Source organism: Oryctolagus cuniculus, chromosome 5 (genome assembly GCF_964237555.1).
Source record: "Oryctolagus cuniculus chromosome 5, mOryCun1.1, whole genome shotgun sequence".
In the NCBI taxonomy this organism is placed as follows: domain Eukaryota; kingdom Metazoa; phylum Chordata; class Mammalia; order Lagomorpha; family Leporidae; genus Oryctolagus; species Oryctolagus cuniculus.
In genome coordinates, this window is record NC_091436.1 from 10,700,158 (window position 1) to 10,718,503 (window position 18,346).

The window sequence follows — 18,346 nt, forward strand, 5'->3', positions numbered from 1 at the left end:
CTTAGGGACATGCAGAATCGCAGGGCAAGGGCTCTCTGAAGCTAGAGCTCATGAATTTAAAGCCACAGCAGGGCACTCCCTGCTCCTTCCCCAGCAGAAACAAGAGAGGATCAGCTGGCCTGTTCTGTGAGCTTGGTGAACTAAGCCGCCATTGTAGGTGGTTCCATCAACAAGAGATACTGGTAGACTCTAGCCTGCTATACTGTTGGAACTGGTGGCAGGTGTAGCACAACACTCTTCACACATTTCAAGACGCTATACACATGGCAAGTTTATTGTAGATAACTTAGGAAATGCAAATAAGGCAAAAGAAAAGAACGTCTTAATAGCATCCTTACTGGTTCTCACTGCGGGTTTGTATTTATTTACAAACTTAGTACACTTCCATACTTTTGAGTGGCTTACCTCTCCATGTAAACAACTCTTAGAGAGCAGGTCTCTTAAAATGTTCTCCGTTTTCACTTTCTGGAATTATGGTTGTATAGTTAATCTCACAGATTCAAAGCCCACTGAAGCTTCCAGATGTCTATGTAACAGTACCCTCGTACCTAAGGAGCCCAGGGTCCCCACACATGTAAGGACCAACACACACAGGAAAAAACATACAATGTTAACATAAACAGCCTTTGGGCCCTTCCCACCTCCTTTCCATTACACTAATGTTTGGAATCTTCTGTACAGTTAACTCAGTTTATGTACAACGTTCATATATGTATGATCTTTTTATTTTAGAAAAATTAAGGAAATTGACAACTTATATGCACTGGCAAGATTCCAATTTGTAGTCACAGTGATAAATAAATATTATCAAGCTTATAGAATATGAGGTAGGAATGCTGGATTATCCATCTCCATGGAAGAAACTGTTCCGACAGATCTCTGTGCCACATCCCACCCTGCTTTCCAGAGTCCCAACACTGAGGCAGGCACACGGCCTGCTACGAAGATGCAGTGTCCCCACGTGGAGTGCCTGAGTTGGATTCCCAGTTCCACTCCTGACTCCAGCTCCCTACTAATGTATACCCTGGGAGGCCTCAGTGATAGCTCAAATAGTTAGCTCACTAGCTGCCACATACTAGATGACCTGGATTGTGTTCCTTGCTCCTGGCTTTGGCCCTGAATCAGTTTGGTTCTGGCTGTTGCAGGCATTTGGGAAGTGAACCAGTAGATGGGGATGATCTGTGTGTGCTCTGTGTATCTACTGTTCAAATAAATAAATAAACAACTTGTTTAAAGAGTCCCAACATTGGAGGGCCACAGTTGTGGTGTAGTGGGTAAAGCTGCTGCCTACAATGCCCACATCCCATATGGGCACCAGTTCGAATCCCAGCTGCTCCGCTTCCAATCCAGCTCCCTGCGAATGACATAGGAAAAGCAGTGAAAAATCGCCTAAGTGCTTGGAGCTCTGCTATCCACATGGGAGACCTGGAAGAAGCTCCCGGCTTTGGACTGGCGCAGCCCCAGTCTTTGCAGCCATCTGGGAGTGAACCAGCAGATGGAAGATCTGTCTCTCCCTCTCTCTGTCAAATAAAGAAAGAAATCTTAAAAAAAAAAAAAAGAAAGAAAAGTTCCAACATTCAAGTGTATTTAAAGAGAACTCTATTGTACATATAAGAACAAAGTAGCTTTACTTTTTAGATTTTAATTATTTATCTGAAAGATCTGTTTATATTTGTAATTATTATGTACTTGAGAGACAAGACAGGTAGACAGAAAGTTCCAATCAACTAGTTAACTTCCCAAATGAGCCGAGGTAGGCTGAAGCTGGGAGCCTGAAACTCAAGCTAGGTCGGTCTCCTGCAAGGGTGGCAGGAACCTAATCACTTGAGATCACCACTGCCTCCCAGAGTTTGTACCACAGGAAGCTGGAGTCGGGAGCTGGAGCTGGAATGTGAACTCAGGTACTCCAACACAGACAAGCACATCGTAACTGACCTCTCAGGGCTTAACCACTGAGCACTTGGCCCAGAACAAAATAATCTTAAAATCATTTTATTAGGTGCTCAATTTTTCAGGAATGAAACTACCATGCATACTGAAGGCAGATGAAACCTTGTTTCATTCACAAGCTTACCAAGAGTCGTTCACCACTGTAAAAGGTAACAGTACCACTGCCAGCCTTGCTGGGGACACTGACTGGCTAAGCCGACACTCTGGGGATTTGTAGCTTAGTTTGGTGATCCCACATACTCATCAAGCGTCTATTTCACAGGCCTTCTCACGTGGTCATTCCTGAGAATCTGTTTAATGTACAATATTCTATTATGTGCTACCCTCCTTTCATTTTGCCACGGAGCTAGTGCTTGAAATTTTGCACGCAGGCAACTCATTATCTATGAACTTTATTTTAAAATAATAAAATAAGCATTAGGATAAATTGATTATCAAATGAGAGAGTGTAATCTGTATGTTCTAAATGATCTATTATACACATTACATGTTTATATAGCTTTAGACTGCATAAAGGATACTAAATAAACGACCAAAACAGGAACAGCATAAGCAGACTAGATACTCTAAAAGCCTACTGATTGAAAGACCTAAATTACTGGATAAAAATACCTTTCCTAATTCTTTGTAGATGAGCTGTAGACTTGGCAAAAACATGAGTGACACCAAGACCATGAAAGCAAGGAGCTGCCTTAGCTTTCAATATTCTGCGTGACGACCAGAAACAGGAAAACAAGAGGGAGTCCAGGGCTGCCAAAACGGAGTAAAATATGAGACGATTCCTCTCTCCTGTCATTTTAGAGTGTGCAAACTCAATAAAGAAAAAGGAGAATGCCTGCCTTGACCTTGGTGCCCTAAGGCAGGAGGACTGAAGAAAACGTCTCCTCTGAGAATCGGCAACCACAGACTGCCCACCACAAGGCCGTGTGGTCAAAATTAACACTCAGCGGTGTGGTCTGCAAACCTCAAGAACAGAACTGCTTTTAGAGCAGTCCCAGGGGCTGTACACACCTGAACCCGCAAATCAGTCTTCGCTTCACTGCTCTGGGACAAGCACACGTGCTGTCCTACCTGACGGAGGGAACCCAGAGCCTTCACACCACCTTGGTTGGTACCGACACACAGCAGCCTGCCCCGATGGAGGAGACATCTGGACCAGGGGAAACCTTGACTCTGCATCACAATGCCATGTCCCTGCAGCTTCAGAGGAGATTCCAACACCTGGGAGCGGTCCCCAGAACCATGGGGGGGCCTGTTCTCAAGGTGAGAGTCACAGACCCCACCTTTGAATGAGATCAGTGCCTAAAATTTGGGAAATGATTTACAACAACCTCACCCAAAAAAACGTTTATCTTCAAGCCTGTGGCCCTCACCTACGATGTCAACATTTGAAGGAGCAGGCCAGGTCTGAGAGGAACCAACTAAATCAGTGCACTGACCACGCTTAAACCCTGCTCCAAACAACACACTCTAAAGGGCATTCTGAGGAGGGTGCCAGGGGAGCAGGAGACAGGAATTACACTGCGTTCAATAAGCGTGAGGATGGAGCTCTGGTATTAAGAAAATGCCTTTGCAGCTTACGTGCACAGAGTAGCTGGAAGTGAAACATAGTTCTAGGATTTGACACAAACGCTCATAAGACAAAGGAAGAGCAGGGTGATGAGGTCAGGAAGCAAATTTGGCCAAAGCATCAGAAATAATCAACCTGGTGTTAGCACGTGAGCGTCCACCACAGCATCTTGTTTATCTGCACGTGAAGAATTTATTCTGTAATAAAAGCCTCACCAAACAGAACCCATCGTGGCCCCAGAAGACAGGAACCCTCAGGCCACTGGCAAAAAACAGACGAATCAGTCCCTTAGTGGAAGTTAGCAGAAATGAGACCTCAACAAAACCATCTTCAAAACAAGGAAGGAAGAGAAATAAGAAAATCCTCAAACTAAAAACAATGCATTCCAGGATTTGGGAGATTCAGCCAAAGCAGCATTTAAGAGGAAATTTTTTAGTCTTGCTCAGCTTCATCAGACAACGAAGTTTATTTAATATGTGAAAGTCAGAGTTACAGAGAGAGAGGGAGGGACAGAGAGCGATCTTCCATCCACTGGTTCACTCCCCAGATGGAGACAAGGGCCGGGCCTAGGCAAGGCCAAAGCCAGGAGCCAGGAGCTTCTACTGGGTCTCCCACATGGGTGCAGAGGCCCAAACACTTGGAACATCTGCTGCTGCTTTTCCCAGGCCATGAGCAGGGAGCAGGATTGGAAGTAGAGCAGCCAGGACTTGAACTGGTGCCCAAATGGGTTGCCAGTGTCCCAGGCAGTGGCTTTACCTGCCATGCCACACACTGGCTCCAAGACAACAAAGTTTAAATAAGCATTCACCTGAGTGGGGGTTAAAAAAAAAAAAAAAAAAAAGAACTAGAAAATAGATATCAATAAAGAAGAAAGCAAAATGCAATCAGGGTAAGAGCAGCATTTGAAGACTTTTAAAGAGAACATTTAACAGAGAAGACAAAGACCAAAGGTGTTCTAGAAAGGCTTTTAGCAAGAAAAAAGGAAAAACATTATGGACTAAAATGGCTTACCTCTGGATACCACGGAGATTAAATTCATAAAGATAATTATGAGCTTTATTACTCAAGTTGGAAAAATCAGATGAAATAAATAATTTCCTAATATACAGGAATAAATACAAGGACAATTCCCAAAGTTCATGAAAAATGGCATAAAAAGAACTTTTCAAAAATTTTTGAAACTCATGCATAGTTTTTCATCTTCCATGAATTCTTTGAAAACTCCTCATATACATGAATTTCAAAAAAATTATGCACCCAAGTAAAGTTGTCTTTTATTGCATTTTCAATAAAGTTTTTAAATACCCTCATATATGCAAAACTGACAAGAAGAATTTGATAACTTGATTAGACCTAGAGTCACAAAAGAAATGGAATCAAGGTAATAATCAGGGGTTGGCAAAAGCTAAAAATCAAAGCTACATAATTCTTGATACCTTTACAATCACTTCTGCCAAACATCCAAAGAACAGGTGATTCTGAACCCAAACTCTTCCAGCAAATTAAAAAAGAGTGAATCAGGGGGCACTGGGCAGAATGGTTAAGATGCTATTTAGGCCGCCACATCCCATCTCGGACTGCCTCATTTAAGGACCAGTTAACTCCGCTTCCAACCCAACTTCCTGTTAACGCCCACCCTGGGAGGCAGCAGCTGAGGACTCAAGTACTTGAGTCTCTGCCATCCACAGGGCAGAACCGGACTGAGTTCCAGGTTCCTGGCTTCAGCCTGGCCCAGCGTTGGCCATTGCAGGCACTGGGGGTATGCACAAGTAGACAGAAGAGCTCTCTCTCTGTGTACTCCAAATAAATCAGATGAACTTCTTTTTTTAAGAGATGAGTCTCCAATTCATGTTGCAAAGCTCAAAACCTCACAAGGGTAACTACAGGACACTCTCATCATGAACACTTACTCAAAAACCGGAACACAGGCTAGTAAACTGAATCCAGCGGTACAAACACGGGTAATATGTGAGGCTAGACGCATTTCAGAACGCAAGTTCAACTTAAAACTTTTTATCTAAAAAGGGTAATTTGCCTTAGTAACATAGTATAAGTTAGAAAACAACCCGACCATCTTAACTGACAAAACAAAGGTGTAAGAGAAGATTGGGTTTCCGTTCATGATGAAAGCCTCCTAGCAACCTTGTAAAGAAGAGAACTTCCTTAGCCCAATAATGGGCAGCTCCAGAAAGAGAGGGAAAGAAACAACAGCAAAAGAGAGGAGATCACACTTAATGACGAAATGCTGAAAGTCTTAATCTAATCATGGCTGCAGCCCACATCAGAGGCTGGGGTCTCATTCCTGGCTCCAGCTTGTCTCCAGCTTCCTGCCAATGCAGACCCTACCATGCAGTGCTGATAGCTCAAGTAATCGGGCTGCTGCACCCACATGGAGGACCTGGATTGTGTTCCCAGCTCCTGGCCGTGGCTGGGCTTCTCAGGAGAGAACCAGCAGGTGGCAGCTCTCTTTTCCTCCCTGTCTCTGTCTCTCTGCCTCTCATAAATAAATAAATAAACAAATGAACCTTAGAACAGAATTAGTAAACTTTACCAGAATGTAAATGGTCCCTGGTCACAAACACACACACACAGTTGACGCACAAAGTTTTTGTGCTTGTATGCATCAATAATGAGAAAGGTGATTTTAAAAAGTGTACCATTTACAATGCCAACAAAATAAAAGCTATATAGAAATAGTCCTAACAAGTACAAGCAGCCCTTTTTGAAGAAAGCTGTAAAGGAAATTCAAAAGTCCCTAGAGAAATGGAAAGAGAAGTCATGCGCAAGGAGGGCCAGCAGAGCAGGAACGTGGGAAGTAAGGAGGCAAAGTGGGCACGGGAGCAAGCAGGCTGCAGGGCTCCACCTGCCAAGAACCGCGCTGAGAGGAGACGTGGACAGGCCGCTCTCTGACAACAAAACTACCAACCGCGCCCCACACCTGTCTAACACTCTCTCTTGGTGGACAAAAGTCAAAACAGCTGATCACCAAAATGCCCTCTGGAGCGCAGAAACAGAGTCCTGCCCCTCACTTCCCTAATCCCTCTTAGGACCTTCCAGAACACACGACCATGTCCCACCTTTTCCTGATCCTCCCTGGCCTACAGCAACCCAGCTGCTGCCATGACAAATATGTTCCAAGTCTGGTCGGTGTGATCCAACAGCAAAAACTGTTCAAGTAAGGAACTTTCATTGGCTTTCTTATCCTTTTTTTGCAAATATTACCTGTTTCACAGTGATCCCCCTCAAAAAAACAAATGCCTCATGAGCAGAAATGAAAAAGTAAGCAGACACAAACAAGAAAACTCCGAAAATGAAGAATGAAGGTGTACTAGCCCTACCTGAAGTCCTAACTGATAACAGCACTAATGCCCTTGTTAAGGGATCAATGGAAAAGAGTAGAAATCCCAGAATAACACCAAACCAAAAGGAATTCCAAAAATGATCAAAGTGGCATCTCCCATCAATTAGGATAGATACTGCTGCCAGTGCCGCGGCTCACTAGGCTAATCCTCCGCCTTATGGCACCGGCACACCGGGTGCTAGTCCTGGTCGGGGCAACGGATTCTGTCCCGGTTGCCCCCTTCCAGGCCAGCTCTCTGCTGTGGCCAGGGAGTGCAGTGGAGGATTGCCCAAGTGCTTGGGCCCTGCACCCCATGGGAGACCAGGATAAGTACCTGGCTCCTGGCTTCGGATCAGCGTGGTGCGCCGGCCGCAGCACGCTGGCTGCGGCAGCCATTGGAGGGTGAACCAACAGCAAAGGAAGACCTTTCTCTCTGTCTCTCTCTCTCACTGTCACTCTGCCTGTCAAAAAATTTAAAAATAAATAAATAAATAAATAAATAAAATAAAAAAAAGAAAAAAGGATAGATACTGCTGCAATGGTTTATTTTATGTGCCAACTTGGAGGCTGTTTTTAGCTGAAATAAGCGATTCAGTTGGTAGCTTTGGGTTCAGCAGCTTGTCCTCCGGAGCTAGTCTGCAGGGGGGACTGGAATGAACAGCAAGAGGGAGGGAGGGTTCCAGCAGCCAGCCTCCACTGCACCGCACCGTTGGCCCTCCCAGGTCTCCAGCCTGAAGCCCTGCACCATAGCAACGGCTATGGCTCCAGCTGCCCGGCTCCCATGGCTCACACTGCCCATTTTGGACTTACTTGAGCCAATTCCTCACAATAAGTTAATTTCTGTATGTTTAGATGCACACATGTGCCAGGAGCTTCTTCCGGGTCTCGCACATGGGTGCAGGGGCCCAAGGACATGGGCTATCTTCTACTGCTTTCCCAGGCCATAGCAGAGAGCTGGATCAGAAGTGGAACAGCTGGGACTTGAACTGGTGCTCATATGGGGTGCTGGCACTGCAGGTGACGACTTTACCTGAACACCACAATGCCAGCCCCTTGACAAGATAATTTTTTAAAAAACTATTATACATGACAATAAACCTACTATCACTGTCAAAAGATAACTGAAAAGATTAGGGGTGGAAGGATACTGTATCCCAGGCAAATGTTCAATCTCTCTAATACATAAAGAGTTTTTATAAATCAAGTTTAAAAAAGACCAAAAACTAAAAAAATCAAGATAAAAAAAGTCAATGTAGACTGTAGAAAAAAGAAAACAAAAATACAAACAAATGTTTAAGAAGACACTGCACAATACTTTTTAACAAGACAAATGTAAACTAAAACGTTCGTTATGAGATTGGTAAAAATCCAGAAGCTTCATAAAACCATGGCACCGGGGCTATCACTGGGCACCAGTTTGTGTCCCAGCTGCTCCTCTTCCAATCCTGCTCTCTGCTGATGGCCTGGAGAAAGCAATGGAAGATGACCCAAGTGCTTAGGCCCCTACACTCTCATAGGAGACATGGACAGAAGCTCCTGGCTCCTGGCTTTGGATGGGCCCAGCTCCAGCAGGTGCAGCCATCTGCAGTGAACCAGCGGATGGAAGACCTCTTTCTCTGTTTCTCCCTCTCTCTCTCTGTAACTCTGCCTGTTGAATAAATAAATAAATAAAAATATTTAAAAACAAAAAACATGGCATGTATAGGGAACATCTCACATAGATGGTGGGAATAAAGATCAGTAAAACGTCTGTGAAGAGCAATCATAAATTTACCAGAATTAAAGTTGCACATAGCCTCTGGCCCAGCAGCACTGAATCTAGGAAGTCGTCCTACAGGTAAGGTTGCCTTTATGAAACTTCACAAAGGCAACAATGTAAATTACAACTGCATGTTTCATTTTCAAACTAGAAATAATCTCAAACATACTATGGTATGTCAACAAAATGTAATATAACTATAAAAAAGAATTGAGGGATCACTTCATGGACTTTTTTGGAAAGCTTTCCAAAAAATAAATTTAAGTGAGTTGGGAAAGGGGATGACCAAAAAACCCAGAAGAATGAGTATGGTATGCTGTAGTATGCCATCATTTGCACAAAAATAGGGAAAATGTTAAAAAAAAAAAAAAAAACACTACATCATGCTGCTTAGGGTAGGTAGTGAAGTGGGCAAGGGGAACTAAGACTAGAAAGAGACTTTTGTCTGGATACTCCCCTTGCTTTTCTTTTCTTTTTCTCTCCTCCCTTCAGAGAAAGGTACCTCCTTCTTTGATGACCCATTCTTTCCACTGGGATCTCACTCGCAGAGATCTTTCATTTAGGTTTTTTTTTTCCCCCAGAGTATCTTGGCTTTCCATGCCTGAAATAGTCTCATGGGCTTTTCAGCCAGATCCACATGCCTTAAGGGCTGATTCTGAGGCCAGAGTGCTGTTAGGGCATCTGCCATTCTATGGGTCTGCTGTGTATCTCACTTCCCATGTTGGATCATTCTCTCCCTTTTTTATTCTATCAGCTAGTATTTGCAGACACTATTCTTGTTTATGTGATCCCTTTGGTTCTTAGTCCTATCATTATGATCAATTGTGAACAGAAATTGATCACTGGGACTAGTGAGATGGCATTGGTACATGCCACCTTGATGGGATTGAATTGGAATCCCCTGGTATGTTTCGAACTCTACCGTTTGAGGTAAGTCAGCTTGAGCATGTCCCGAATTGCACATCTCTTCCCTCTCTTATTCCCACTCTTACATTTAATAGCGATCATTTTTCAGTTAAGTGTCAGCTCTTAAGAAGAATTGTGTATTGATTACAGTATTCAACCAAAAGTATTAAGTAGAACAAACAAAAAAAATACTAAGAGGGATAACATCAAGTTGCTCATCAACAGTCAGGGTGAGGGCTGATCAAGTCACCGTTTCTCACAGTGTTCATTTCACTTTAACAGGTTTCCTTTTTGGTGCTCAGTTAGTTGTCACCTATCAAGGAGAACAAGTGGTATTTGTCCCTTTGGGATTGGCTTATTAACATTCTACTAATAATTTTTACTTTGTTTTAGGATTGATTTGAGGAAATTTTGGTTTTGGAGTGCTAACTGTCTCTACAGTGCCATATTTCTATTCTTGGAGAAGTTTTCCCAATCTGTCAAAGCCATGAAACACCAGGACTCTTTCTATCACACCAGACCACCTGATTAGGGCATCTGTCTCCAACCTCTACCTCTTGGTCCCACATGAGTTTAATGAGATTTTTAAAATTCTCAGCCGGCGCCTCGGCTCACTAGGCTAATCCTCCGCCTTGCCGCGCCAGCACACCGGGTTCTAGTCCCAGTCGGGGCACCGGATTCTATCCCGGTTGCCCCTCTTCCAGGCCAGCTCTCTGCTGTGGCCAGGGAGTGCAGTGGAGGATGGCCCAGGTATTGGGCCCTGCACCCCATGGGAGACCAGGAGAAGCACCTGGCTCCTGCCATCGGATCAGCGCGGTGCGCCGGCCGCTGCGTGCCGGCCACTGTGCGCCAGCCACGGCGGCCATTGGAGGGTGAACCAACGGCAAAAGGAAGACCTTTCTCTCTGTCTCTCTCTCTCACTGTCCACTCTGTCAAAAAAACAAAACAAAACAAAACAACAAAAAAAAAACACTCAACCATTCCCATTCTACAGCTAGGCAGTTTGAACACAAGAAAAACACACCAACATACCCTTGAAAGAATGTGTGGTTTCACTGAAAATATTTTTTAAATGACCACATTTACAAAAGAGTCATCATTATACAGTATTTCTTATCATAATTGAAATAATTATTAAATAATTATCAATCAAAATATAAGATAGCCCTAAACTAAGCACATAAAATAACATTCAGTAAAGGAAGATTCCTCCTGTAGGATGTTTTAAAAATTTAAGTGTGAAGGATATTCAATAGATGATTGCCACGTGCTGCAAGTCATCAGTGAACGCTTCATAAAGGAAGTCAATTTTGAACTTGGCCTTGAAGGAAATGACAGGCACGCGGAATCCTTAATCAAACTGGCTTTATAATCAGAGATTCACTTCAGCACACTAAAGTAAAATGGAAACTGTAATCGCTCTTATGAGGCCTCAGGTTTTGATGACTTGACAAAACATTCCATATCTACAGATAAGTTCAGTGAGGCTCTGAGCCCTGCTTTAAAACGCTGCTTAATCACAAACCCAGATACAGTCTCTCACTTGACTTGAAAAGAACTGATACTTAAAGTGTCTTCAAGTTTTCAGACACTTTAATAAAGCACTGGACCAGATAACTCTGAAACATTGTACATCGCCATCTCCCCAACCCCAGATCTGTCACCAGAATTCTGAAAACACACCTACCAAAACCAAGAATGGCACAGAAGCCTGAACCTCAGCCACTGTTTTAACAGGCTCACCTTAAAGGCATAAACTGGCTGTAGTAAGTCCTTTGAGAATTGACCTCAACAAACCCAAGCAAATACTTAAGAAATCAGCTGAATGTATTAAAATTAAGGCCCATACACTAACTTTTTGCTTAATGCCAACAGTTATTCAGGCCAAATAAGATGCCCTTTAAAAATGGAAAGTCAAAGCCACGTGTCCTTCCTGTTTTCACCACAGAGAAAGCAGAGAGAAAGTTGAAATGGAATTATATGTTGATGCTTAGGACTGGACATGCTGCTTGCAAAGTCGTATCTGAATTCCCAGCGAGAGTTCCTTGATGGGCCTCCTTTTCATGTCACTCATGAGTGATAGTTTCTAAAACCAAATCTAAATCTCCGTACCAAATGCATATGCATTACCTTCCTGCAAACCATGTATGCTGAAATAGATGCCCTAATTACCTAGGAGATTATTCAATGAGGCGAATTTAGACTAGAGCTGCTTGATATAGATAAGAACACCACTCCTGTTAGCATCTTAACATACCGTAACTGAGGTGATGCTCTCGTGAGTTTGCAGACGGAGAGTAGTAACAGTGTCAAAGGCAACAGTGTTTGAGGCAGTGCACTTGCACTTGCCCCAAAACAGAAACAAGACAAGGCCCGAGGAAAACAAGGACCCCGGATGCAGCTCTCCCCACCGAACACCTCCAGAGACGCGGGCGCTTCCTTGAGACTCAGAATGGAGATGGCATGCGACCCAAGCTGGCTGTCATGAACCAGCGTGCAAGCAGCTATTAAACACGTGGCTCTCCCGCTCAGTCTCAGACAGGGACAGAGGAGAGCAGAGAGCCAAGGGCCGGAAGGGAGAGGGGGCAGGCAGGGTGGGAGGACAGGTGAGGCTCTAGTTCTGCAATTAATCAAAACCACGTTTTCCCATCAAGAACACAATTCTGAAGATAGGACAAGACGACTTTGGGAGCCCGGTCTGCCTTGAACACAGACCCGGAGGAGAGAACGGGGCCTGGGAGCAGGGGCTGTGCTCACCTGCTGCGGCTGGTACCTCTGCTGGGACTGGGCCGGCAGATACTGCGCCTGCGGCGGGAGGTGCGGGGGCTGCGGCTGCTGGTTGTAGTAAGGCTGCTGGCCCTGCTGGCAGTAACCGCTCACACCTTGCTGTCCATACTGAGGTGGCAGCTGTCAAAAAGTCAAGCAAAGCAAATGAGAAAATAAAAACGTGCAATTAAATGAAATCAAATATGGTTTCAAGTCAGCAACATATAGTGACTTCTTTGCTAGGCAACTGAGTTCAATATTTTTAATCTTCTTCATTAGATTAAATCGACATGCTGCCTTCTACTCACATACCATCAATGAAGTCAAAAGATAACATGACTTTGCCTTTAAAGCAATCATATCTTGTGAAATATTAAGTATTAATTATATCATACAAAGTAAATGGGGAAAAAAGGCTTCTAACACCAACATCAATGCCTGTGCTGAGAAGTTGAAGAGACACCCCCTTGCAACACTGCAAATGAACATAATCTCCCACATCCGAGTCAACTGCCTGAGACTTCATAGGACGCGTGAGGCCTGCGTGTTTCACCCGGTACAGAACAGCTATGGGACGGCCGACAGTGACACTCACAGCAGAGGCACGCCAGCGATGTTAGCAACTGTATCCTTAGGCTAAAGACACTTTCCTTTTAGAGAATATCGATTCTGCCAAACAGTACAGCCACCAATATGAGCTCCTGAAGGAAAGGGACTCTTGCCTAGCAAAGGGCTATTACCATTTCCTGAGTTGATAAAACAGCCTCAGCGAAGTGTCTGTCGTGCAGTGCAAACGCTGGGGGCATAGTCAGAAGGTCCGGCTGCCTCGACCTCACAGGAGCCAAGACCTTGACCGCAGCGCCAGGGAAGGTCCTCTGCCATGCAGCGGATACACAACCCATTGACCATATTTCAAAATTGTTTTCAATGAGGAGTCTAACGACTGCTTCCCCTTCCCCCACCCCCCCACCCCCCCACCCCCCCCCGCAATGGGGAGAGGGAGCATGAAAGAGAAAGGAAAACAAGACACACCAGGTCGGCAGAAAGCACCTTGGAGCTGAGAATGGGTGACATCCCAGGGCCCAGCTGAGAGTTCCAGGCCTGGAGCCCCAGGGGCCCACAGTGCAGTTAAGTGTGGTACCACACGGCTACCCGACCACCAAACTCACGGCGGGAAGAGGGAGGAACGGTCAAGAGGACAGTACCAACACCTTCTGCTCTCGGACGTCTTAGCACAGGCTCTCCCAGAAACAGTGGGCAAAAGGCAAAAAGGCGCGAAGTGGAAGTCGCCGTTTCCCCTGACCCAGGCCCACTCAGGACCCAGCCCTGCTACAGCAATCACAGACAGTGTGGACGACGCGCCTCTGGTGGCACAGCGCAGACAAGTGTGCACTGCGGAATTCTTTGCTTTTATTTATCCTACACTCTGATACTTCATAATGAATGTATGTCCCTGCCATAAGCCAAACCCAAGAATTTCCACAAAACACAGCTCCACATGCTGGAATACCAGGCACCACCACCACACATCCTCCCGCTCAACACCCATATGTTTGAGTTGATATCTAATACTATCTTTCACACAAGCATCTCTGCAGTCTGATTTGGAGCAGTTAGGATAACACTTTCTGCCAGTGTTAAAATGACTGCAAAGCTCCATCAGCACAGCCAGCAGCTCCCCTAGGAACTGCACTTGACTGTGTTGGCTTTCCGGTTTACAGAAACCCTTACGCACAATATGGAAGTGTTACTTGGGGAGGGGGGCCCTCTTGCCTACGCCAGATTACAAGAGGACATATTGTAGGAACCGACTAACATGACAGCAGGCACAAACTCCCAGAATCAGTCACTGTCTATTCCAACGGCAGGAATGTGGGCAGCTCAGGATGGGGAGGACGTGTGCGAGCACAGGCCCACCTTCAGTGGAGACAGAACAGTGTACATCCTGGGCAACCTGCCAGGGCGACCCCAGCCTACAGGTCCACTCCTCGGTTCTTACTAACGTCCCCCACCATGAGCAGCCCGGGGGCTGTCCTTTCAGATACAAGGTCTAATTTGTTAGCTTGGACCAACGTCACTGGCGCCTCAGTCTGTGGGCCACAGAGGGTGGTGCACTCAGGTACCCTCGTGTGCACCGGCTGGATCTCGTCTCGGAGGGAGCCCCCAGCAGCAATACTTCCTGAAGTCCAGCTCAGTCGCGAATCTCTGTGTTAGACAGCCATGAAATCTGAGCCCAGTTCCTAGTCCAGCTCGGCTGTGTGAATATGGTTGACCACATACCTGTCCCGGCCTCACATTTCCAGCTGTACAATGAGCTATGTCCTCTATTCATTTATTGACACTGTCATCAGAAAAACAATAACCTTTCTGGAAGTTGACAGAAATACTGCTACTACTTCAGACTAAACTATAAGTTAAAAAGTTTGCTCTCTCTAAAATATGCATTATTTTAAGTGTTACCTTTAAAAACCAACTTCTGAATATAATATCCACCTGCCTGAAACTAATGTCTAATTCTTTAATAACCACTTTATGGTTTTGTTTATCTGCCAGGCATTCAAGTATCTATCTGCTTCTGAGACTCCTTAAACCACAGCATCATCACCATGAACATAAATCCGCAGGGCCGCAGGGCCAGCACAACACAAGGGAGGCCCCCAACCACTGCACAGGCAGCTCGCTGTGTGGCTCAACCTACACCCCAGCTGCACTCCCGTACTGAGGACTGGGGCACCACACAGCGTGACAAGGATGACGCTGAGAGCCCAGACGACTAGGCCAGGAGGAGAGCGCGGGCACTTTCCTGGCTGTTTGATTATCTGACCTAGTAACTTGGCTATTAGCCCCACAGCCACGCGAAACCCACTTTGGCAGCTCAGAGTTGTTGCTGTTGTTCTTTAATTGGTCTTAGTCTCAGCCATTTCCGGTAACTAAGAGTACCAGTGACTACCCGACAGTTACTGTGCACCAGCAGCGCTGCGCGGAGGGCTTCTGACCTGGAACTCACCTCTCCCTGACGGCCACACTGGCTGGGCTCAGCCCCGACCACCGCCTTCTCACAGCCTTGCCCATTTTATCATCTGATTCAGTTACTTAGTTTACCCTACTGCTGTGTGCTCACCCATTTACCGTGAGTCCGCATCATTACACTACAAGCTCCTCCCTCAAAGACGTCTCCTGGGAAAGGACTCTCCAGTCAATAAATGGCTGTTCAAAGAAGAAATGCTTGAATTTGTTCAATGGATCTCTAAAGCAAGACGACTCAAAGGGCACACAAAATGCAATCACACCTACCATACCAATTTATACACGTGTCCAGCTCTACCCAACAGTGGGAAACCCCGAACTCAACACTGCTGGCAGCACCATGCCTTGGCTGGTCAGTAACTACTAATCCAGCCAGTGACCCACTGCTCAGCAACCACTCTGTGCCTCTAGACACTTAAATAAAAACAACAGTATCACTAAGCTGAACTAAGTGGAAATCTCCAGAAAATGTCTGGGATCAGAACTTTTGTTATTTAAAAATAATCTACTCCACTCATTTCTAAATAAAGAGAACCCTTAAAAGTGGTGCATGAGCACACACAATAACAGAAAAGTTATTCCAATTTTCAAAGAATTGTGAATTCTTCCAAATATTTTTGGAGACTGAAAGTATAGCTAAAAATGATTCACTGACTTTAGGTATTTATTTTGGGAAGCAGTCCCAATAAGGACACATGTATGAACGTTTGCAGCTCTGTATCACGCTAAATGGGCACAATGCTGGACTCTATTTTTTTCACCTCACCGTATCCTGCGCTTTTTTGCCTAGCCTCAACAATTAATGAAATGATCCGAGAGCCCAGCAAAGAGGCTTGCCAGTGTACGCCTAGGAGATGCCCCTGTGTGTCCCAGGAAGGATATTCCGTGCAGCCCTCTTTAAAATCACCAAGCGGACGACACACTCGAACTCTAAAATAGCAGGTAAATTAACTTTGCTGTAATCACATGATTAAACTCTGCACGGCAGGAAAGAGGAATGAGACCCCATACTAAAACGGTTCAAACCGAGGCTGGTGGGTGTCGTTCCACAGCGGGAAAAGCTGCCGCCTGCGATGCCAGCACCCCATATGGGTGCTGGTTCAAGGCCTGGCTACTCCACTTCCAATCCAGCTCCCTGCTAATGGCCCGGGGAAAGCGAAAGATGGCCCAAGCACTTGGGGCCTTGCCACCCTCACAGGAGATGAAGATGAAGCTCTGAGCTCCTGGATTCAGCCTGGCCCAGGCCTGGTCATTGAAGCTACCTGGGGAGTGAACCAGTGCACTGGAAGATCTCTCTCTGTCTCTCCTGCTCTCTTTCAAATAAACAAACAAATCTTTATAAAAAAAAAATTAGAAACAGTTCAAATCTTAAAAATATCAGGTTGAATTAAGAGAAGGCAATGAAGGGTTGATCTGTATGTAATTTTTAGAAACAAAACAGCAGTATATGTTTATGAACGCACATATAGTCAAAGTTTTATACATCCAAAAGTAACAGACAAACTCTGCCTGGAGGTGGGGAGAGGACACATGGGGCAGGGCTCCAGCGCTGCATCTTACTCCTTTTTTTCAAAAATTGTGATGCTAATATGGCGAAATGCTAACACCTCTAACCTTGGTTTAGTTACAAACATGTGTGTTATATTTGTTTCTGTATTTTCCTGCATGCCTAAATTATTTCATAATTTTACATTCTAAAATAAGGACCTTGTCTCCACCCCAGGCCACCTCCCTCCACAAAGGAAGAAAACGGCGGGGGTAGGGGAGGCACTCAGGTACACAGAGAGGGACCCTCCGAGAGATGCCGACCCAGGACAGCGACTACCTCCTCTGTCCTCTGTTCTCTATGTCAACACACCTAGCTAGGTCCCGGCTTCTCTGAGCAGGGCAGGATGAGGAGGACAACTGCATTATGGTCTTCCCCAAGGGGAGGAAGTGTCCTGTAGGCTGGTCAGTCTCCGACATGAAGGCTTTAGGCAAGGAGCTCCCTGTGGCTACTACAAAACACCCTAATTGTGCAGGATACTGCACAGAAATGACTCCCAAAGTCAAAAAACTCTGACAAGTAAGCGAGCTATACTGTCTATTCGATTCACACACTAACAGACCTCTGAAATCCTTCCCAGTCAGGAAAGCTGTTCTCCTTTAAGTCCAGGCTCTCACCCCAGCAGACCACCAGGCCTGCTGCGATGCACACTCTGCCCAGGACAGGGCCTGCTGGATGAGGTGCTCATCGTCTCCGGAAAGCCTGGCCTGGAACAGCAAGGGGCGCTAGTTGAGGGAATGTCGCGGAGTCAGTACACACACCGTACATGACTGGCAATGCAAGTGTGTGAGCTAAACAATGGCCCTTCCCAATTTCCATCTCCCCCACAGCTCATAAAAGCAACTGGAACAGTACCACAACCCTCCTGGACACAAGCTCGCAAGTTACCACCTCAACACAGCCCAACTACTATCATGGAGCTGTCACCTCTGACACCGACCAGCCTGAGCAGTCTGCCCTCCTACTGGAGAAAAACAACTTATAAACAAGAAAAATACTTGGTATTGCCATAAACTTATCAAATATGTATTTAATTGATGAAAATCCCCCCCCTCCGCCCCCGCTCCTGGTCTCAGCCTGGCCCAGTCCTGGCGGTTGCAGCTATCTGGGGAGTGAATCAGAGGATGGAAGACCTCTCTCTCTCTCCTTCTCTGTCTGTAACTCTAACTTTCAAATAAATAAATAAGTTAAAAAAAAAAAAAAGGAGTTCAGTAACATTAAGTACAGTCACACTGTTGGTCAACCATCACCACCACTAACGTGGAGAATTTCGTCATATCACACAAAGCAGTGCACGATGGCCCAAGTGCTCGGGCCCCTGCACCCTCACGGGAAACCTAGAAGCAGCTCCTGGCTCCTGGCTTCAGAACGGCTCCAGCTGTTTTGGTCACTTGGGGAGTGAACCAGCAGATGGAAGACCTTTCTCTCCCTCTCTCTGTCTATAACTCTACCTCTCAAATAAATAGATAAAATCTTTTTTAA

General features: G+C 45.5%; 1 protein-coding gene across 21 annotated transcripts in view; it reads right to left on the reverse strand.

The window, feature by feature from the left end:
• The window catches only part of ARID1B (AT-rich interaction domain 1B), a 449,775-nt gene that overhangs the window by 307,560 nt on the left and 123,869 nt on the right, over positions 1–18,346 (reverse strand). For 19 of the 21 annotated variants that reach the window (XM_051855223.2, XM_051855221.2, XM_070073344.1 and 16 more), the window contains one exon: positions 12,283–12,432. The exons of the other annotated variants lie outside the window; for them this stretch is intronic. In XM_051855223.2, coding sequence (XP_051711183.2) covers positions 12,283–12,432 — 150 coding nt within the window. The remainder of the gene's footprint in view (positions 1–12,282; positions 12,433–18,346) is intronic. 21 annotated transcript variants of the gene reach the window in all.